At 41.3% G+C, this 23,028-nt stretch overlaps 1 protein-coding gene across 2 annotated transcripts in view; it reads left to right on the plus strand.

Moving 5' to 3' along the window:
- Positions 1-23,028, plus strand: part of LOC140133101 (cadherin-18-like) — a 332,044-nt gene that overhangs the window by 240,803 nt on the left and 68,213 nt on the right. For both annotated transcript variants that reach the window (XM_072152759.1, XM_072152760.1), the window contains exons 5-6: positions 2,857-3,024; positions 16,902-17,083. In XM_072152759.1, coding sequence (XP_072008860.1) covers positions 2,857-3,024; positions 16,902-17,083 — 350 coding nt within the window. The remainder of the gene's footprint in view (positions 1-2,856; positions 3,025-16,901; positions 17,084-23,028) is intronic.

Here is a 23,028-nt window from a genome sequence, read left to right on the forward strand (position 1 = left end):
TTCCATCTCTGCTGATGGATGCCACCTGATGCTCCAATTACATCAAATTATATACGGAGCTGCAGTCTCCTATGTAAGAATGTTTTGAATTCTCTGCCACAATCCCTTTTCCCTTGAAAAAGACTGTGACTATTTATTACAAGCTTGGTAATTCATGAATAGATTTATAGAACTGCAGTGATGACTGTCCCAGGGGCAGAGCAATGGCAGAGGGGGAGCTATCAGCAACTATAGGTGTCAGCCACAGAGATGGCTCCACTCTTAAGGGGAATGTGTATGTGTGGACACATGGTGGAATACACATCACACCACTGTGTGAAATTGGTGTCTAGTTTGTGGTTCATAGCTGTTTTTTTTCTTCCAACTGTAATATATTTAGATTTAACACATCTATGTAAACTCTCATCTCAATGTGTGTGTGTATTTTTAACAGATGGTAATTCTTAAATGGCTGCTACTCTGTGTAATGGCAGGCAACATTAAGTGCACTGTTTTAAATTTTCTGAACTAGAAACTACATCTGTATGAAAAAAATGTAAATATGTATGCCACCTTTTATTTTTTCTGGAAATTGTTATAATATAGCACATCTGTTTGGCTATAACCTGCACCGCTACCGGCAAAGCCGCCAGCTAGCAGCATTTAAAGGTAATTTACAATCAAAATCAAGCATGATAAACCAGAGGTACTGTGAATGTGTAAATCTTCTTATATTTGTTATATAGCCTCCTTAATTCTAAAATCAACAGTCAAAATTATGCTTATGAGTCTGAAGAGCTCTGAGGGGGTATTATCAGAGTCCCTCCATGCTGTAGATTCACAGACTTTTACAATGTGTAAGGAGCACTTGACCCTCCCACTGTGTGCTGAAATTTTAACTGCAGCAGTAAGTTTACATCTGTCAGAAGAAGAAGGAAATCCTGAGAGAGCAGGGGCAGACAGTTAGACTGTGAGTCTGAATGACAAATGCAAACTATGTACATGAAGTCTGGGTTTGAGTTTGGGGACCCAAACCGGCAGTGTCCAGCATGAACCCAAAGATTGCAGTTGATGTCCGTTGATCACAACTCCTTAGCTTTTAGTGGCAGTCAGAAGTACACTTTTGAGGAACTGTAATACTCTGTTCTATGTCTCTAATTTAAGCCTCAGCAACAGTTGTCATTTATTAAATAAATAAATAAATAAATATATTTTCTAAACCGTTTCTAGTGGTTGAACATGTTAAGATATATGTATCATAAGTTAAAGTGTTCTTCACATTTCAACTTTGATTTGCTTTAAAAATGTTAACCTTACTATTCTGTTGAATTGGTTTAATAAAAACTTGTAATTCCTTTACCAAACTTGAGATCCTATTTACCTTTATTAAGTTTGAAACCAAATACCAAATTCATATATAATTTACAAAAATAACTAAATATAATATTTTCCAGTTGTAGATTTTTATTCTTTGTTTCCTGTACATGATTGTCGGAGCTCCCATCTTGTTTCTGCTCTGTAAACTAATGTCTAGTGAATAGACTTATGGATGGGTTTTCTAGGCAAGTCTGTGTGGAGAATGAGGCAAGAAGCTGTGATTTTGCATTTTATTAAGTGAATCCAACAAAGGCATTTTCAATGGATGATTTTAATCCTGTCTGTCTTGTTTATTATATTAGTTATTGTGTACATAATTACCAAGTAACAGCTTATTATTCAGCCTGATGGCCAAAGTAAATACTGCAGATAATAGATTTTTTTAATTTAGTAAAGAATCTAGCCCCTTAATTTCTATTTTTTTTCTTCAATTTTGCGAGAGAGTGATGTACAGTACAGTTGTGGGAGTGAAGGGGTCATACAATGCCATAATAGCAAATTTGCATGTCAACTAGTTCCAATTTTTGTAAATCGCAAGCTTGTCTTGCAAAACCCGTGTAGACAGGATTATTTATACTACAAGGTACATACAAAAATGTAAAAAACATAGCTAAAAATTCCTGGAAAATATTTAACATTAAAAACTGGTTAATTTTCCGGTTACACATTAAGTATGGCCACATCTGAATGTAAGGAGTAAACTTAAAGGGGTATTCCGGGAATATGAATGTCTGACACAAAAACCCATGATGATATAAATAAATGAATACAAGAATACTCAATGTCATTAGTCACAAAAACGGAGCTTAAATAGTTTGATTTTATGATTTACAAAATTTATGGCCTCTCTAAAGTAGGTGGAGTTATCACTAAGATGGCCGCCACTGAAGAATACAAGTCCCATGATCCTTTAGTTCTCAGTAACTCCTCCTCCTCCCTCTTATGCTCTGTTCCCAGTGATGATGCAACAGGTTTTCTTGCTCTGTTACCATAGTAATGATGTGTAACTGCCATTACCAAAGCTAGTCACACTGGATGCGCTGCAACCAACCGACTACAGCCAAACGTAGTGGTGATCACATGACCTGCCCAGGCAGGTGCAGGACATGTGATGTGGACATGTGACCAGCGGCCATCTTCTGTTTCTGCGACGGACCGCGCGGAGGAAATTAACGGTCTGATTAAAAGGCCAGTAACATTTTAATTCTCCATCACAGTGTATGTCATCAGCATTTTCTGCTAAGGGGAGCAAAATTACTAGTTACACATTAGCTTATATTTTAAATACCCATTTGCATATGAATTATGCATATGAATACCCCTTTAATGCTCATTCATCACAATATATAAGTGCCATCTATCATGACTGCAACCATTTGCCATACCCTTCCTTTTGTTTAATACTGTGCCACTATACTGAAATATGTATATACTTTATCTATTCTTTGTTTGCTTCAATATATTGAAATATCTATGTTATTAATCTTGCTTGTTTTATAGGAGTTATAAGAACAGCTCTCCCAAATATGGATAGAGAAGCTCGTGAACATTATTCTGTTGTTGTTCAAGCAAAAGATATGGCTGGTCAAGTTGGAGGACTCTCTGGAACAACTACTGTCAATGTAACACTTATTGATGTCAATGATAATCCACCAAGATTTCCTCAAAGTATGAAGGTCCTTTTTCTTTATTCTCTATAAAAATTATATATAGACAAGTTTAGTGCATGATTTTATGTCATTTGATTTTTAAGAGCTGCAATAAAAATAGTTAATATAGTATTAATCAGAGATGTTACTCTTATAATATGTTAAAGAAAACCTGTGATCAATCCTGACCAGTGTTGGACAAACCCATCGAAGTTCAGGTTCAACGAGTTAGGGCGAACTTTGAAAAAAGGTTGATTTGGGGACCCATACTTAATCAGAACTTGAACCTGGATCTCAACCACATTGAAATCCAAGGTCGACCCAAACTTTGTGACCGAAAAGTGGGGCGGGGGTAGTTAGGGATAGAGGGCTTAAAAATGGGTCTAATAAGAGGCAATTGGCCTGCCAAGAAAAGGGAAGGTAAAGTACTTAAAATAATAACATAAAATAAAAAAAGAAAGAAACATTAAAAATAGGGTAGGGATAGTAATTAAAATCAATATAAAAAAATAAAATAATAATTTTGAAACAGGTTTCTGGAATCCAAGAGAGAAGTAAGAGTTGGAGTTGTATGTTCATGGTAAGTGAAAGAGGGGGAGAAGGAAGTAGCCAACAGTTTATCCACTCAGGCACAAGGCACATCCAAATCCCATGGAATCTATGCCTGGTTCATTTTAATGAGCATAAGAATGTCAATATTGGCTGTGCATAGGGAGATCCTTGTGGGTGTTAACAACCCCAGCGGTGCTGAACAGACACTCATACAGCACCCTTGCCGTAGGGAAATCGAAAAACACCTCCAAGGTATAGAGGGCGCGCACTGGCCACATCCAATTTAACAACATATAAATTGAATTGGGATGACCCATCTTTTTTTTTTAAAGAGTTTATTTTTCAATTTTCAAAAAGTACAAAAACATAAAAACCCGAAACAATCACTGCAGATAATTACATAGTACAATAATAAATATCATAGAGCAGTTTAAAAGGAGCAACACAGGAAAAATCACAGAAACCAATAATACTAATATAGAATGAAAACAGTCCTGATAAAAGATAAAAAGGACTCTCTCTCCTAAAGATGATGGGAAACACATTAACCCATCCACACACACCACATTCATACAGAAGCTAGTCCTTCTCTGTGTTTGAAGTCGACTTAGCAGCAAACTAGTGGTCCCAATTCAAACAGAATTGACCTTGGGATGGAGGGAAGCTTGGGATGTTTCCAATTGAACAATATAATTTTCTTGCCACAGAACAAAGATGAGCCCTCTCAAATTTAAACTTAAGAACATCTCTAACAAGACCTAGAAGACACACTGAGGACACATCTTTTAGTACCACGAGGCATGTTGACAGACACTCTTCAATTATATATCACAGTCTACCTGTCACGGGTTTTCCCGTGATCCCTGTCTCGATCACGGGTGCCCCGTGCCTCCCCGGGGTCCGGTGGCCGGATTCTCTCACCTTCCCCGTCTCCCGCGGTGTCCTCTGCTGCTCCCATGTCTCGGCGCGTGCGTCCCCTTCTCCTAGGATGCGCACGCACCGGATTTAAGGGCCAGTGCGCCATTAATTGGCGCTGGCCATTTAGCTAATTCTATATAAGCCTGCCTCTTCCTGCAAGCCCTTGCCGGATCTTTGTGCCTCACAGCCTGAGAGCAAGCTATTCTGCGATTTGTCTGCGATTCCTGCGTTCCTGTGTCTTCTGCGTTCCTGTGTCTCTGATCTCCTCCGTGTTCCTGTGTTACCTGACCTCCTCCGTGTTCCTGTGTTAACTGAGCTCCTTCGTGTTCCCATGTACCAGGGTTTCTCCGTGCTTCTGTCCTGTGTGCTGTGTTCCTGTACCCTCCTGCTTGGACCTCCTGTTGCTGACTCTGGACCGGACTCTGACGTTGCACCTCTGCCGCCTGCCATGACCTTGTGCCTGGACTTCAACCACGAGATTGTCTGCTGTCTCTGTACTTCTAACTTGGCCGCCACTGCAGACAAGTCACACCTGAGGAACGACCTGGTGGTACCACGCTGCAGCTTGTCTAACCCGCCTTGCGGCTGGCTCTGGTGAAAACCTGGTACCACTTAGACTCCGGTCCCAGGTAGTGGCTTGTGTCATCGTCTGCAGTGGACCAGAGGATCCACACCTGCAAGCCTGACAATGAGATCCGGCCATGGATCCCGCCGAGGTTCCATCTCCTAGCAAGCCAGACCTTGCTACTATTGTGATCCACCAGTCCCGGCAAATTGCTGCACAGTGTGATCAGCTGGAGCACGTCACCGCAATGCTGCAACAACTGTTAGCCAACCAGCAACAGGTTCCTGAGGCTGCTTCAACGACTCTGTTATCGACTAATCTACCTGCCATTGAATCTAGAATGCGGTTGTCCATGCCCAGCAAGTACGATGGCGATCCCAAGATGTGCAGGAGCTTTATTACTCAGTGCTCCTTGCACATAGAACTTATGCAGACTCAATTCTTTTCGGAGCGATCCAAGGTGGCATTTATAATCAGCCTTCTCTCCGGGAAAGCCCTGGCCTGGGCTACTCCTATCTGGGATAGGAACGACCCAGTTACAGCATCTCTGGCACCCTTCTTATCTGAATTCCGGTCCCTATTTGAAGAACCGGCTCGGGCCTCCTCCGATGAGTCTGCCTTATTGTATTTGCATCAGGGGAATTTCTCCGTGGGAGAATATGTGGTCCAGTTCCTTGTCTTAGCGTCTGAACTTTCCTGGAACGATGTGGCCTTGTCTGCAGCTTTCAGGAAGGGCCTATCCTCTCAAGTCAAGGCCGCACTGGCCGCTCGTGACCTGCCATCTTCCCTGAGTGGTCTAATCTCCCTTGCCACCAGGATTGATGTGCGTTTCAGGGAGCATGCCGAATAGTCACGTTTTGAGCAACTTCCAGTCCGTCCACGACGCCTTCCTCGTCTAGCTCCAGCTTTCCAAAGACCTTTCCAGCCTCCAGTTGTACCACCTGCTGAGGAGTCTATGGTGGTGGACAGGGCCAAATTGTCACCACAGGAGCGTATCAGGAGACATCAGGGACACCTATGTTTCTATTATTGCAGTCCTGAGCATTTCCTTGCGTCTTGTCCTATCCGACCCCAACGTCCGGGAAACGCCAGCACCTAGGGTTCTTGGGAAAAGCGTCCCTAGGTGTAAACAGTGCTTCTCCATGCCTGTTGATTCCAGTGCTTCTCAGCGTTGGCTCCAGTAACCAGACCCAGGTCTCAGCTTTCTTATACTCCGCTGGGAATTTCATGGATGCTGCATTGGTCTCCCGGTACCACATTCCAGTGGTTCTACTTGACAGACCACTGGTTATTTCTTCGGTTAGTGGACAAGTTCTTTCAGACCCTGTACAGTACTGCATGGAGCCGATAACCATGCAGGTCGGTGCTCTGCATAAGGAGAGTCTGTCCTTCCTGGTTCTGCCACGCTCTACCTCGTCCCTCCTGCTGGGTCTTCCATGGTTGCAGTGCCACACAGCTGTCCTTAATTGGAAGACAGGAGAAGTTCTCCGTTGGGGCCCGGACTGTCAGTCTCTTTGCCTAGAAGTTCCTAACCCAGTATCTGTCTTGCCAACTACCCGGGTTGACAAGCCTCTAAAGAATCTTCCAGCATGCTACCGACACTACGCCGATGTTTTTTCTGCCTCCTCACCGCGCCTATGACTGTCCCATTGACCTACTGCCGTGTATGTCTCCTCCACGAGGAATAGTATAGCCGTTGTCGGTGCCTGAGACCAAGGCTATGTCTGCCTACGTTAAGGAGAATTTGCAAAAGGGTTTCATCCGGGAATCTTCTTCTCCCACTGGTGCTGGCTTCTTCTTTGTATTCAAGAAGGATGGCTCCCTTCGTCCGTGTATAGATTACCGTGGTCTCAATAAAGTCACAGTGAAAAACCGCTACCCTTTACCTCTCATCACTGAACTCTTTGACCGACTACGGGGTGCCAAGATTTTCACCAAGCTGGATCTGCAAGGGGCATACAACCTCATCCGTATTCGGGAAGGTGACGAGTGGAAGACAGCTTTCAAATACCCGTGACGGACATTTTGAGCATCTGGTAATGCCCTTTGGATATTGCAATGCTCCAGCAGTTTTTCAAGAATTTGTTAATGACATCTTCAGAGACTTACTCTATTCTTGTGTCATAGTCTACCTGGATGAGATTTTGGTGTTTTCCCCAGATCTTCAGTCTCACCAGATCCATGTCCGACAGGTCCTCAGGCGCTTAAGGTTCAACCGTTTATATGCTAAACTTGAGAAATGCTTATTTCACCAGAGTAGTCTTACGTTTCTGGGATATGTCATTTCTGATAAAGGCCTTCAAATGGATCCTTCCAGGCTGGAAGCTGTCTTCAGTGGCCTCGCCCAGTGGGATTACGTGCCATACAGAGATTTTTGGGCTTTGCCAACCATTACCAATAATTTATTCCCCATTTCTCCTCCCTTGTGGCTCCTATTGTGGCATTGACTAAGAAGAATGCTAATCCGAGACAATGGCCTCCGGCTCCGGTGAAGATGCCTTCACTAAGTTGAAGTTTGCTTTTGCCTCTGCGCCTGTACTCACAAGGCCTGACACGGAAAAGCCTTTCCAGTTAGAAGTTGATGCTTCAACCGTTGGTGCCGGGGCCGTCCTTACCCAGAAGGGGCCCAAGGGTCGTACCTACACCTGCGGTTTCTTCTCAAAGATGTTCACACCTGCCGAAAGGAATTATTCCATTGGAGATCGGGAACTCTTGGCCATAAAGCTAGATTTGGAGGAATGGCGCTATCTTCTGGAAGGAGCTCGTCATCCAGTCCATATTTATACCGACCACAAGAATCTCCTGTATCTCCAGACTGCTCAGCGTCTAAATCCTCGTCAAGCTCGATGGTCTCTTTTCTTCTCCCGATTTGATTTTCTCATACATTTCCGCCCTGCAGAGAAGAACATTAAAGCCGATGCTCTTAATCGTGCTTCAGATGTGGTTGGTGAAGATCCTGCTCCTAGTCATATTGTACCTCCGGAACGGCTGGTTCTTGCTGCTCCAGTGGACCTCCGGCAGCTTCCACCAGGCAAGACGTATGTTCGACCTGCCCTACATTGCTCTCATGTGGCTGGACACCCTGGAGTACAGCGTTCTATAGCCCTCATCTCCCGTTACTATTGGTGGCCAGACCTGGCCAAAGATGTGCAAAGATTTCGTGGGCTCTTGCATTTCCTGTGCTCGCAACAAGCCATCACGCCTCAAACCTGCTGGTCTCCTGATAGCGTTGCCGATACCCAGCTGCCCGTTGACTCACGTGGCCATGGACTTTATTGCATACCTTCCACCGTCCTCTGGGAATACTGCCATCTGGGTGGTAACCGACCGGTTCTCAAAAATGTCCCATTTTGTTCCATTGCCTGGTCTGCCATCTGCTCCACGCAGACGGCAGACCTATTCTTCATCCACATCTTTCGGCTGCATGGACTTCCATTGCACATCGTTTCGGATCGAGGGGTTCAGTTTGTCTCTCGCTTCTGGCGATCTCTGTGTAATCAGTTAAAGGTGAAACTGGACTTCTCTTCTGCATACTATCCGCAGTCTAATGGACAGGTAGAGAGAGTCAACCAAACTCTAGGCTGCTACCTTCGCCATTTCATCTCGGCCCTCCAAGATGACTGGTCCAAGTTATTGCCATGGGCAGAGTTCTCATACAATTTTCTGACCATCTGGGAGCAGACCCGCCTTTCACTGCGGCAGGCTTCCGCCCGTACCAAGCTCCAGGCTGACAAGAAACGCAGGCCTCCTCCCATATTCTCTCCAGGGGATAAAGTGTGGCTGTCCTCAAAATATGTTCGGTTAAAGATTTCCAGCTACAAGCTTGGTCCTCGCTATCTGGGTCCATTTGAGGTGCTGAAGCGTATCAACCTCGTGGCCTACAAGCTCCACCTTCCTCCATCCATGCGCATCCCAAACTCCTTCCATGTCTCCCTCCTGAAGCCAGTCTTCTTGAAACACTTCTCCCAACAATCCCCTCCTCCTGCTCCTGAAGCGGATTCCCCAGATGTTTATGAAGTTAAGGATGTTCTAGACATGAAGATCGTGAGGGGTAAGCAGTTCTTTCTTGTAGACTGGAAGGGGTTTGGGCCTGAGGAGAGATCTTGGGAGCCCGAAGAAAACATTTTGGATCGGACTCTCCTCCAGAGATTTCTTGGGTCCAAGAGGAAGAGGGGGAGGCCTAAGGGGGGGGGGGGGGTACTGCCACGGGTGCTCCCGTGATCCCTGTCTCGGATCGCTGGTACACCCGTGCCTCCCCCGGGTCCGGCTTCTCTCACCTTTCCTGGCTCCCGCGGCGTCCTCTGTTGCTCCCGCGGCTCGGTGCGCGCGTCCCCGTCTCCTAGGGCACGCGCAGATTTAGAGGGCCAGTGCGCCATTAATTGGCGCTGGCCATTTAAGTAATTCTTTATAAGCCTGCCTCTCCTGCAAGCCCTTGCCGGATCTTTGTGCCTCACAGCCTGAGAGAAAGCTATTCTGCGAATTGCCTTTGATTCCTGTGTCTTCTGCGTTCCTTTGTCTCCTGTGTACCTGACCTCCTCCATGTTCCTGTGTTACCTGACCTCCTGCTTGGACCACCTGTTGCTGACTCTGGACCGTTGCACCTCTGCCGCCTGCCCTGACCTTGTGCCTGGACTTCGACCACGAAGTGCTGTCTCTGTACTTCTACCTTGGCCGCCACTGCAGACAAGTCACGCCTGAAGAACGACCTGGTGGTACCACGCCGCAGCTTGTCTCACCCGCCTTGCGGATGGCTCTGGTGCAAACCCGGGTACCACTTAGACTCCGGTCCCAGGTGGTGGCTTGTATCATCGTCTGCAGTAGTCCAGAGGATCCACACCTTCAAGCCTGACACTACCTACTAGTACCATTTGCCATATCCGCTGATGGTAGTGGATGTTGCAAAGAATGGAACATTGTATTTCACATTGTGCCCATGCTAACTCTCCCTTATGCAGTGGTGTTGCTGCCCCTGCTATGTTAATGACTTCCTCCTCCTCCTCTTCAGCCTCTTGCTGCTACTGAGCTCTCAATGTCAGATGGTAGTGTCTCCGCCAGAGTGCATTTCTACTCCCTCATTTTTCTCAAATGCTCTAGGGGTGGAATCAAGGATGCTATGTTACTCTTATAATGTGGATCCAGCAGTGTGGCCACCAAGTATTCAGTAACTCTGGGCAACTCTTCAGTCAATGCTCATTCACTGGAGTGTGTAGTGAGGCAAGGACAAACTGTCCTCGATGGGCGGTGCCTCTTCCTCCTTCTCCTGGTAAAAGGAAATGGTGCCTCCTCCTCTTCTTCGTTCTCCAAAAACTGTTTCCTTGCTGGGCAGCTGAGTACTTGACCTCTTGGGAGCAGTATCCCACCCTATGATGTGTGTGGACTGGCCTGACACCTTTTACTCCTTTGATTCATTCTTTTTTTTTGTTGCAGGAAAAGGATGTGGATGTTTGATTATTAACAGCTGACCATCAACAGTACTTAACCATAAATGAGTGGGCCTCCATGATGGATTTGCATTGCAGCACTGCAATAATGTCCATCATGGAGGCCAACTCATTGGGAATGAAGTTGGGTGTGAATGCCTAAAATTTGTACATACAGCATGCAGTTTATGCAGTAGCACCAGACAAGGAATGTGCATCAACCTGGCTTGATCAAAGGCTGCTACTAGATTCTGCTTTGGTCACACATCACCTTGCTGGGATTATGTGGCTAGGAATGACAAGTGTGGATTTCAGGCTTACAGTTTCTCCCATTTAGGACCATAAACTGTGGATGAGATGAGCCAAATTTCAACTTTTTCTCCCTTATTTTGGTGGGTAGAAAGCTGAATAGTGGTGGTGTCATCACATCCTACTACCAGACAGACGTGGCCTTGTAACTGGGGAAGCCGTGGTAGAGTTTAAGACAAGAAAACTAGCCTTATGGTAGATGAATGATATAAATATACCAGTTATAAAATACCTAATAACTTGGTATTACCACTACCCTTAGCAAAACATGAGGAACTTAGAGTTTAATACTATTGACAAAGATCTGGAAATGTTGTGACAATATGCACACTGTTTATAGTAGGTTGTTTTTCAGTTGACCAATATGTAGAATATGCATTGTAATGTGTTATTGAAGCAATCTGAATTGAACACTCAAGCATATTAATGGAGATGAGAAATGTTAATATTCCATATTAAAAAAAAAAGTTTGAGAAGTAACAGATCAAATCACTACTGCATCCTGAAAGCTTAATATAGGCTACAGATGTAGGCGATTAGTAGTCTGTATAGGAGCATATTATTGCTAACAAAGTAGCTTCATTAAGCTATAACTAGGAAATAATACAGTTTTAATGTTCTCTGCTCTTTCCTTTATTAAAAGTAACTCTATGTCAAGTTTCGAAAATTCCAATTGTGTCTTTACGACAATGAAAAATCTGTATCCTCAAATGTGTTTTATCACTGCCTGATGACACTTAACTTAGTTAATACAAGATTTTTACACATTTTTAATATTGTTTTATTCCATTGCAAAAAAAATGACAGAAAACTGCAATCTGTGAAAGTTTAAATGGTTCCAATAATGGTTATTTTTAATTCTTTTTTTTATTTTTTAGAAAATATAACTACTAAGATAATTACTGAAAAAAAATATTACTATAATGAATACCATGCATGCTAGAAAGGTTTTTTATTATATTTGTTAATGCCAACTAATGGAAACAATATTAACTATATGGATGTACAAGAAGTCTGACATTTGAGCTCAAACCCTCGCCAGTAGCACCCAATCTGTATTTGAACTAAACATTCAGGATTGCGTTCAGCCAAATTTGGAAAACCCAAACCTGAAAGCATTCCCTCATCCCTAATTACTGAAGACAATAGATTTTTATGGCAAGTTCTTATTTCCAAAGGGATTTTCTGATAACTGTGAAGATTATTTTACAGTGATATTGCAGTAGCAATATAATCAAGTAGATGTATATCCCTTGAATGATAATAGTGTTTCTGCCATGTATATTTCATGTGCTCTAGGGATTTTGATGGGTGAATGTCTATACAGGCGATCCCTTACTTAAGAACACTCGACTTACATACGACCCATAGTTACAAACGGACCTCTGGATATTGGTAATTTATTTTACTTTAGTCCTAAGCTACAATAATCAGCTGTAACAGTTATCAGATGTGTCTGTAATGAAGCTTTAGTGTTAATATTGATTCTTATGACAACCCAACATTTTTAAAATCAAATTGTCACAGAGACCAAAAAAGTTCTGGCTGGGATTACAATGATAAAATATACAGTTCTGACTTACATACAAACTCAACTTAAGAACAAACCTACAGACCCTATCTTGTATGTAACCCGGGGACTGCCTGTAAGTACAACAAAAGTGCTTTTAAGATATTGTGCCTTAGCTGTTATATGCATATTACAACAATGATCACTGCATGTACACTGGGAAAAGGTACTTGGTAGATGAATGAAATCTATGGTAGATGAACAAATCTTTTGTGAAAATAATACTAAATTCTTAAGTTTAATGAAAGCAAAGTATGGATTGATTAATAAAAAAGTTAACCCCTTGAATACTGTGCCAGTCAGTAGAAACTTCTGTTCTGCCAACAGATAACAAATAACATTAACATTCCTGTCCCAACATTACACATGCAATAGATAGGTAGATAGATAGATAAAGTTAAAAAAGTGTAGGCAGCACTCCAAAAATGCAAAATTGCAAAGGGTGAGGTTTATTGAAACAGTGGCGACATTTCGGTGTCGCCACTGTGTTAGGCTTGATGAGGGTGGTTCACAACGAAACGTTTCAATAAACCTCACCCTTTGGAATTTTGCATTTTTGGAGTGCTGCCACTCTGCGAACTTGGTTTTCTTTTTTGTAGATAGATAGATAGATAGATAGATAGATAGATAGATAGATAGATAGATAGAAAAATGAAAACAATTCAGCTGCACCAGTTAAGAAAAAAATCAGGTGCTCAACCTTCAGGTTTGTTAAATCGTTTCACATATAAAAATCAAAAAATGGTGGCACTCTTGGAATAAATAGATAGATAGATAGATAGATAGATAGATAGATAGATAGATAGATAGATAGATAGAATGAAAAAAGTCCAACTAGAACTACACATTCATTGGAATATTTATGTTAAGCAATCTGTAAAATAGTATCTACAACAGCAACTAGAACCCATTTTGAATAAAATGTAAAGTCTAAGACATTCTTTTTCACTCAGCGTTTTTATTTGACGCTACATTTTATCACTTGCGCTGCTTGCCAGTTGAGCTCATTTTTCTTTATCATTCAGCAGCTGATGCTTATGATACTATATTTTCACATAATGGAGCTGTAGTTTTAGTCAGGATTCAGTACAGCAGATTCCAGTGTAATATATGCGGGCTCAGTGGTGGAAAATGATTTCATCTCATCTTGAGGAGTAATTCCGGTACATACCTCACAAAGACTTTAAGGCTTCTCGTTAATAGTGTGATTGCGATTCATGGCTAGTCACAGTTGGTATCAATACAGATTTGGTACTTTGTTCTTAGTTTAACTGTAAAAAAGGAAGCTTTCAAGCAATAGATCAAAATAAAAGTATTTCCTAATGGCAGTTTTATTTTCCCTCTGTAAGAATTGGAAATGTAGCAAATAAAGTACAACTTGTATTCAACTATCAGTTTTCTGCAAGTGAATGATAAATGATTCATTACCACAAATGCCTTTGTACTAAGACAGAAAATCATTCGGTTTTGCTTCATTATTGTAATAAAGTTGCTTATACTTAGTAGGAAGGTTATTTATTTTGCTGCCTTTTTTATAATGATGCAAAGGGTGGCTGAATAAGACTCGAATGATTTGTGTCTTGAAAATGTATTATTGTAAAATTGAAAATATTTAGCAACGAAAAAAAATCAGTACATCTGTATACTTTATATACTTTGCAGACTTTCCAACTTTTTTTTATTTCAAACCAGATATTGTGCATATAATGATGTTTGTTACTTGCTATTTTATTTGTGGGTAAATTATTACAAAAGTTTAAAGATATAATGATTACTTTACACATAAAGACTATGACAAAGATATTTGCATCTTTTCCACGTGCATGATTGTAAAGATAAGCAAGCATTCCAAATGTGCATTCTTAAAATGGACAGGCATTGGCATACATCCAATAGAGGTAGATCATGCATCTGAAATGGGGCCCAACTGCCACAAGGGCCAAGCAATTATTAATCTTGACCCCTTTCCTACCCCAATGATTTTTTTTTCTTTTCAAACTCTAATAAATTGAATATATTTCCATGTTCTCTTTTCAGTGTAGGTTCAGATACTGGAGAGCACAAAAATCCAGGTTTCCTACTCTCTAAATTACTGATTCTTACTTTAATGCTGCTGCGTACAGAATATTTAGAACCTGCTATTTTCTTATAACAAAAGAGCATTAAGCTGTCATTGTATCATCTGGCAATGTGCATGGCTTAAAAAGTTTGTCTATTGTCACTTTTAAGCTGAACGCACAGGAAAATTATGCTTTTGAATTTTCATCTGGGATGTTCATAAAGGTGTTAGACGATGCAGGCACCACTGTGGATTCTGGGAAATATATGTGCACATAGGTTTGAAAAGGTAAACTGTTGCCCTAGATATATAAAAAAAGCAGCTCTCTAAAGCAATGCCTTTCAAGAAGTCTTGTCAACAGTCTGTTCCTGTTACCTTTAATGTTTCCATAAACATGGTTTAATAAAAGTTAAAATACTCTACATAATTTAGTTTTTCTTAGAAAGATGTTAGGCTTTGTTTGTTTTGTTGTAGTGGTCAAAATTGTGCAGTTATCATATTTCAAATATTTTCTTATATTAAAACACAGAATGAACAATGCTGGTCTTGCCCGTCACAAACAGGATCTTACAGGCACTGCCTGCGGACAGCCCTTGGGTCCTGACTGGACCTCATGGATTCCATGGGAATGATTGGGGCCGATAATGGGGGAGAGACCCCTGGCAGGCACGTTAAATGCTGTGGTCGTGCTGACCACACATTTATTGGGTTAACACCCATGTTTGGCGCTCAATCCGACTGCTGTTACACTGGGGTGAAGCTGTTGGTTATAGCTGACACCCTGTGTATAGTGTGCCGACCCAGCTTTGATTTTGAGCTAAGCCGGCATCAGCTCTGTGTCCAATATATCGGGCACTGAGCGCTAAGTTACAGCACTCAATGTCCGATATATGGGATGCAGAGCGTCAAGAGGTTAAAGGTGCACCCAAAAAAAAAGTGGTGCACTCTGTCTGAGCTTTTCAGGGGCACTAGATTCATGAAAGACCTTGTACCAGAAATCCTGAGTCTGGCGTTCTCTGCACACTAAACAGGCACACTGCATTTAGTGCATTTTGCACTGTTCTTAGTAAATTAGCCCCAAAATCTTTACATTTTGGCTGTTTTTGCAACTACTGATTTACCAGTATTTGAAAATATATACATATTTGGTGGAAGCAATTTTTAATTTACTGTTTCATTTCTGTTAATTAGGAGCAAAAAAGAAAAGACAATAGAAAATAAATGTTTAATCCTAACAAATCAGAATCAGAGTAAATCTTTCAGAGCATCTTTCACTTACTGCTTTCCCTACTTTCTAGTTTCTAGTTTCTTGTTCTAGTTTCTTGGCAATGACTCATTATTCATAGGTCAGAGCAAAGTCATAATCCTTTGGTAATTAAAGTGAAATTAAATATATGTAACTTCATATTCTGCATATCATAAAAATAAAATGATCAATCACTAATATGAATCATAATAACCTTGATGATATGAACTATTTATATGCTGGTCAAGATTTGATTTTAAAACATGGTACTTGTGACTCATGAACATGGGACACTTTGAACTTGTACATAATTGTATTGGAGTCAGATGAAAGACATTGGTTTATTATCAAACTAACTCTAGACATATCAAGTTGGCCCGATTTGCCATATACAGTAAGGTCATAGGCACATTGTGATCATGTATTTTACCAACTGAGTGACATTTGTGGAGCTATTGATTTATTTTATCAATTACTTGGCATCAATAGTCCACAGTATTGAAGTCACATTGAAGCTTTTGCCTTATTCACAATTCTTGCTCAGTATTTTAGGCTGCTACTCAATTTTTTAAAAAATGTGAGAAGTACTGATTCTTTCCTAAAGGGATCTCCCTAAAGGGAGCTTAATTCATTGTGTAATTAAATTTGTCAAGTATTGTTGGTTTTTCAAACCCTCACCATTTTCAACACAGTGGGGGTTTTCATTACCAGGCTAGGTTTTCTGACATCTCTGGTTTTGTTATAAATAAATAAGATATTTTTGTAGTAACATGAATACTCTTTAACTAAGATATACTTAGTGGTCTCAAGTTAGTGGCAATTTTAGTGAGAATTAATATGATTAATGTCAATCTAATATTTGCAAGATCTGTACCTAAGGTTATACTGTGAGCTTTAACTTGACATTGTCAATGGCATTTTTAAATGACAAGGGATAAAGCATTTTATTTTCCAGCATATATGATAGTACAATGTTTTATCAGGTGGCGCTCTCACTATGTATGTCTTGGAATTAACAAAGGAGATATTTTAAAACAGTATCCTGTGGATGCTACATCACTACTGTTTTATTGAATGTAGGCCTGTTAAGGTTCAGGACTAGGTGGCATACATTTGGATCTCCTCTTTGAACATGTTTGATTGAGACTTTGAGCTGTATCTGCACATGTAATTATGTACATTTTTTGTCATTAAGATGAACTGGTGGATTTGTCACAAATGTATAATGATTATTGTTCCTTGCAAATATTTCTACAGAACATTACCAACTGTTTGTTCCAGAATCATCTCAGGTTGGCTCAGCTGTTGGGAAAATCAAAGCTATTGATGCAGACATTGGACTTAATGCGGACATAAGATATTCCATAGTGAATGGAGATGGTGTTTTTTCTATATCCACAGATAAAGAAACAAGAGAGGGAATCCTATATCTTAAGAAGGTAATATTTTACATTGTTTATGTTTGAAAAGTTATAGCTGTGGCTCTGTTAAAAATTCTGAACTGTAAGTTCTCTCCTGACTTGAATTATTTTGCTGCTAGTATGCATTATAATTACAACATTTTATAAATGTTTTCCCAATTTCTGTGGAAATTTGATGTTTTCCTTTTAGGAAGTGGAATCCCTAGTAAAACAACAATCTTGCTCCTAATGAAATTGCTTTATGGCTATAATATTGCAGAATAGTCTGAGGAATTCTCTATTGAGATGTATTTATAATTTATGTATTGAAGTTTAATATCTCTTATAGTGCAATGGTATTTTACTTCCTGATAATAATCTGAGATAGAGCTGCATCATCCTTTATCCACCCACACAATCTTTCCCCATTGCAAAAAGGTCTTGCCTTGTGTCCTTTTGTGATAATGGAATGCTATCATTATAGAAGAGACATTTTCCTTGGGGGATTGTTGAAGATATGAAAATAAGGACATCAGTCTATTATATAGTTTATTCTAAAGCAAAGCTTCTCTTGTTTACTCCAATCAAAAATTAGAACAACATATATATCACCTTGTAGAACAGAACTTCCATGACTGGTGGATATGTTTTTAAAGGAAACACTATTGTATAGTAGAATTTCTAGTTAGGATGGTCATTGGACATGTAAATCATAAAGGTTGATTTACTAAAAACTTTTAATACTAAAAGGATTTCCATTCAAACCTGTAGTTCGCCCTATGTAAGGGAGGATATGAAAGGTTTTTTATACCAATATGTGCCCTTTGTAATTGTTTACTTCTCTGGCCCCAAGGTTTCCCGAATAGAGAATTCCCTTATAATACAACTCAAAATTATATTTGTGTTGTTATTTCATATTGTTGCTACTTATGCTGGGTTTACATCCATGCAGGTACTTACATTCTTATAAAATAGTGGTGTCAAATCTATCTCAGCAGACATAGCCCATTGACTACAACTGGGTAGGTTCTATTATCTATCATTTTAACATAAAGTAATCATTTTTGTTCACTAGTGTGCCAGATTATTCCAGAGGATTTTTTATTGTTTTATGTGTGTGTGTGCATTTGCATATTTACAGCTTTCTTGAAGCAATGATCCAAAATCTAAAAATCTAAATTATTTGCCTTACAGAGAGCTAGTTTTACCACCCACATTAGTTATGAACATTTCCCTTTTCTTTGCTTTATGTTGGCATCATTTTTAAAATGTCCTTTTGTGACGTTAGACAACTTTTTATGGGTTATGTGGCATTTAATGCGTAAATACCCATATCAGAACTCACCTCTACTGCATTTTTTGATGCTGATTCAACTGAATCAGCATCAGCTCCATGCCATACTTGCATGGCACAGAGTACTCATTTACAGCGTCTTGTATATTTATGTAATGGAGCCCTAAAGAGTTAAAATTCCATAAAAGCATACTGCATTTCTAGATTTCTTGGACTGTGTCTAGCAAGGTAACAGAATTGTTTATTTTGGTTTAACACAATTTTGGTGATTTATCTAAACTCTTTGGTAATGATACCAAAAATAATATGCAACCCATGATAGAATTTATTTTCTCTTTTTCTTAATAAACTGATTTTTAAGTATGATTTTATAATTCTTGTCATATATTATGAAACCATATTAGCTATACAAATTGTATAATAACATTTTTAAATATATTTTGAGATTGCTTAAATATGTCTTTAAGACAGTTCCAATGGTAATACTTTATTAGTGTGATAATTTTTCCAGAATAACTAAACTCAGTATCAGATCTCCAGACTTGGCTGTATATTTCTGGCTTCACTTCTGATCTAGCAAAGGGAGGATTTTACTGAAAGCTATCCAAAACAAGGTGGCTTATCTCCAGCCATTGGCAGAAAATCCATGCCATTTTGATGAAGTGAATACATTTGTTAGAAATTATGTCAATGCCTTTGAGGTGAAGGATGACAAGATGTTGCTCAGTAGAATAATGCAATGTTGCTACTACTACTACTGAAAAAGCTCATAGGTTAATGCCTCAATATTAAGGCAGGAAAGAGAAGGCATTAAATTGTATTAGTATGATTAGTAATTGGTTTCATAACAATATGTAGAACATGTGAATCAGGCACCATATGGTTTTTAGTTAAAAAATGTTGGTGGTATGTTTTGCATTTATTTATGAGAATCAGATATTTGGTGAAAATTTGGAAAAATTCTTGATTTTTGAAAGTCATAACATCAAAAAGCATAATAATTAACATTCACCGAATGTCTATTTTATGACTTTGTGGTTTTTTATACATACTCTAATTTTTGTAAGATTTTATGGGGCTTTGAACGTCAGGTGCAATTTTTCACATTTTCATAAAAAATGCAAAATACTGCTATTGAGGGACCTGCTCAGGTTTGAAGTCACTTTGAGAGGCCTAAATAAAACTCCATAAATTACCCTATTATAGAAACTACACCCCTCAATATACGTAAAACAACTTTTTATGAAGTTTGTTAACCCTTTAATTGTTTTACAGGGGTTAAAACAAAATGGGATGCAATTTCGAAATGAAATTTTTTTGGCTAAATGAATCTGTTTTTCATAAAATGTACAAATTCTCAGTGGATAAAATCCCAAACGCTCCACAAAGTTTGATACCCAATCCCTCCCGCGTATAACAATACCCCATATGTGTTGGTAACCTACTGTATGGGCACACGCCAGGGCATCGAAAAAAAGAAGCTGCGCCATTCAGAGCAGATTATTCAGTGTCACTTTATAATGGCTATAAAATCATTATTCTGTCGGCAATTTGGACATATAAGGGCATTTTTTGCGACATGAGATGCACTTTACAAATACTTCATTTTAGTGGGTCTGTAGCTTTTTGATGAGATTTTATTAACTATTTAATGTATGGAGGAAAAGAAAATTGTCAATTTTGGGTTTCTTTTTTTTTTATTTTTTTGGGGTCGTCCAGCGTACACTAAAAATACTATATTATCTTTATTCTATAGATCACTACGATTACAGTGATACCTCATTTATAGTTTTTATATATTGTGGGGATTTGGCCCAGTAGAGACCGTGGTAGCGGGGTGCAGGGATGCAGTTCAAGACAGGGACACCAGGGTACAGTCCTAAACAGGTCTCGCCTGCGTTTATTGCAGCAAAAATAAACCAGCCTTTACATTCAGGTATTTGAATAAACAAAAGAAAACCTACCCGTCAGGGTGCTAACTATACAAATAGTCCACTAGCTCACACTAAACAAAGATCACGTGGCTGCTCCAGACACAAAGGTCAGAGCTGTGTCCTCTCAGCCTCCTTCCACAGAGAGACAACCCACTCAACTCTGCTGAGTCATTTTATCCAGGCTAATTAGGCTGTTCCCATCACCTGTGTCCAAGGTGCTGGACAAACCCACCTCAGCACTAAGGCCTTGCATAGAAGCAAAACCTAGGGGAAACATACCGCCCATCCACAGTTAACCCCTTCAGTGTCTCACATACCCTCCCCCTCTGTTTGACCCTGTGGGGACGAACACTTTTGGCCATCAGACAGTGGGTACGGGATAGGGCATCGGCATTCCCATGCAATTTTCCTGCTCGATGTTCCACCGTGAATTTAAAATTCTGGAGCATTAGGAACCACCTTGTGACCCTGGCGTTCCTCTCCTTGGCCTGACTCATCCAGGTTAGGGGAGAGTGATCGGTCACCAGTGTAAACTGCCGCCCTACCAAGTAATACCTCAGGGATTCCAGAGCCCATTTTATCGCCAAGCACTCCCTCTCAACTATACTATAGTTCTTTTCAGGGGGTGTGAGCTTGCGGCTCAGGAATGTTACAGGATGTTCCTCACCCTCCACTACTTGGGACAGGACAGCCCCCAAGCCCACGTCAGAAGCGTCAGTCTGCACAATAAAGGTCTTGGTGAAGTTAGGGGTGATCAGTATCGGTCCCTCACACAAAACCGTCTTAAGTCGCTGAAACGCCCCCTCAGCCTCTTCACTCCACTTTACCATCACCGCCCTGCTACCCTTAGTCAGGTCAGTCAGGGGTGCCGCTATTGTCGCAAAATCGGGGATAAATCGGCGATAATAGCCCACTATGCCCAGAAAAGCCCTCACTTGCTTCTTGCTCAAAGGTCGTGGCCACTGCTGGATCGCCTCTACTTTATTTACTTGGGGTTTGATGACCCCTCGCCCAATACGGTACCCCAGGTAACGGGCCTCTTCCAGACCCAGTGCACACTTTTGGGGGTTCGCTGTCAGCCCTGCTGCCCTCAGGGAGTCTACCACTGCTTGTACTTTGGCTAGATGACTCTCCCAGTCGTTACTATAGACTATAATGTCATCTAAGTAGGCCGAGGCATAACTCCGGTGAGGTTTTAGCACGAGATCCATTAACCTCTGGAATGTGGCGGGAGCCCCATGTAGCCCAAAGGGAAGTACCACGTACTGAAAAAGCCCGTCAGGAGTAACAAAAGCGGTCTTCTCTTTGGCCTTGTCAGTAAGGGGCACCTGCCAATACCCTTTCGTCAGGTCAAGGGTGGAGAAGAACCTAGCCTGTCCAAGTCGTTCTATCAACTCGTCAACCCTGGGCATGGGATAAGAATCAAATTTGGACACCTCGTTCAACTTCCTAAAATCATTGCAGAACCGTAGGGAACCATCAGGTTTGGGAATCAACACAATAGGACTCGACCAGTCACTTTTAGACTCCTCGATAACCCCCAGGTCTAACATCTGCCTGACTTCTTTAGATATGGCAAGCCGGCGTGCTTCGGGGACCCGGTAGGGTTTTTGGTGTACCCGGATGTGGGGTTCGGTTATGATGTCATGCTTGATGACTGAAGTACGTCCCGGTAACTTAGAGAACACATCCACATTTCGGAGCACAAACTCCTTCGCTTCCTGAATCTGGGCCCTGGAGAGGGACTCCGAGATCCGTACTTCAGACACCTTGGCATCGGGTACACCTACCTCCAGTGTCCCCTTCTTGGGGACAGACGCTTTTTCTACTCCCATGGCCATCAGGGACTCTCTTTCCCTCCATGGCTTTAGGAGGTTCACGTGGTATATCTGTTCGGGTTTCCTCCTCCCCGGCTGAGATACCTTGTAGGTTACCTCCCCCACTTTCTCCATGACCTCATATGGTCCTTGCCATTTTGCCAAGAACTTGCTCTCAACGGTGGGCACCAGAACTAGCACTCTGTCGCCTGGGTTAAAGGTCCTGAGTCTGGCTGACCTATTGTAGACCCTAGACTGGGCCTCTTGTGCCCTTGTCATGTGCTCCTTTACAAGGGGCATTACCGCCTCTATGCGGTCCTGCATAAGGGAGACGTGTTCTATCACACTACGGTGGGGGGTCCTCTCCTGTTCCCAGGTCTCCTTGGCTACATCCAAAAGCCCACGTGGGGAACGGCCATATAACAGCTCAAAGGGTGAGAAACCCGTGGAGGACTGTGGAACTTCACGTATGGCAAACATCAAATAGGGCAACAAACAATCCCAGTCCTTCCCATCTTTGCTGACCACCCTCTTTAGCATCCCCTTCAAGGTCTTATTAAACCTCTCGACCAGGCCATCTGTCTGAGGATGATACACAGAGGTGCGGAGCTGTTTGACCTGCAGTAACTTACACATCTCCTTCATTACCCTAGACATGAATGGGGTACCCTGGTCAGTCAAGATTTCCTTGGGGAGGCCTGTGCGTGAGAACACCTGGAACAGCTCCCTAGCAATATTTTTGGAGGAGGTGTTCCTTAATGGAATCGCCTCGGGATACCGCGTAGCGTAGTCCAGGATAACTAGGATGTATTGGTGCCCCTTTGAGGATTTGACTATGGGGCCAACCAGATCCATTGCAATCCGTTCAAATGGCACCTCTATGATTGGTAGCGGGACCAAAGGACTCCTGAAGTGGGACACCGGGGCAGTAAGTTGACA

Source organism: Engystomops pustulosus, chromosome 5 (genome assembly GCF_040894005.1).
Source record: "Engystomops pustulosus chromosome 5, aEngPut4.maternal, whole genome shotgun sequence".
Classification (NCBI taxonomy): Eukaryota; Metazoa; Chordata; class Amphibia; order Anura; family Leptodactylidae; genus Engystomops; species Engystomops pustulosus.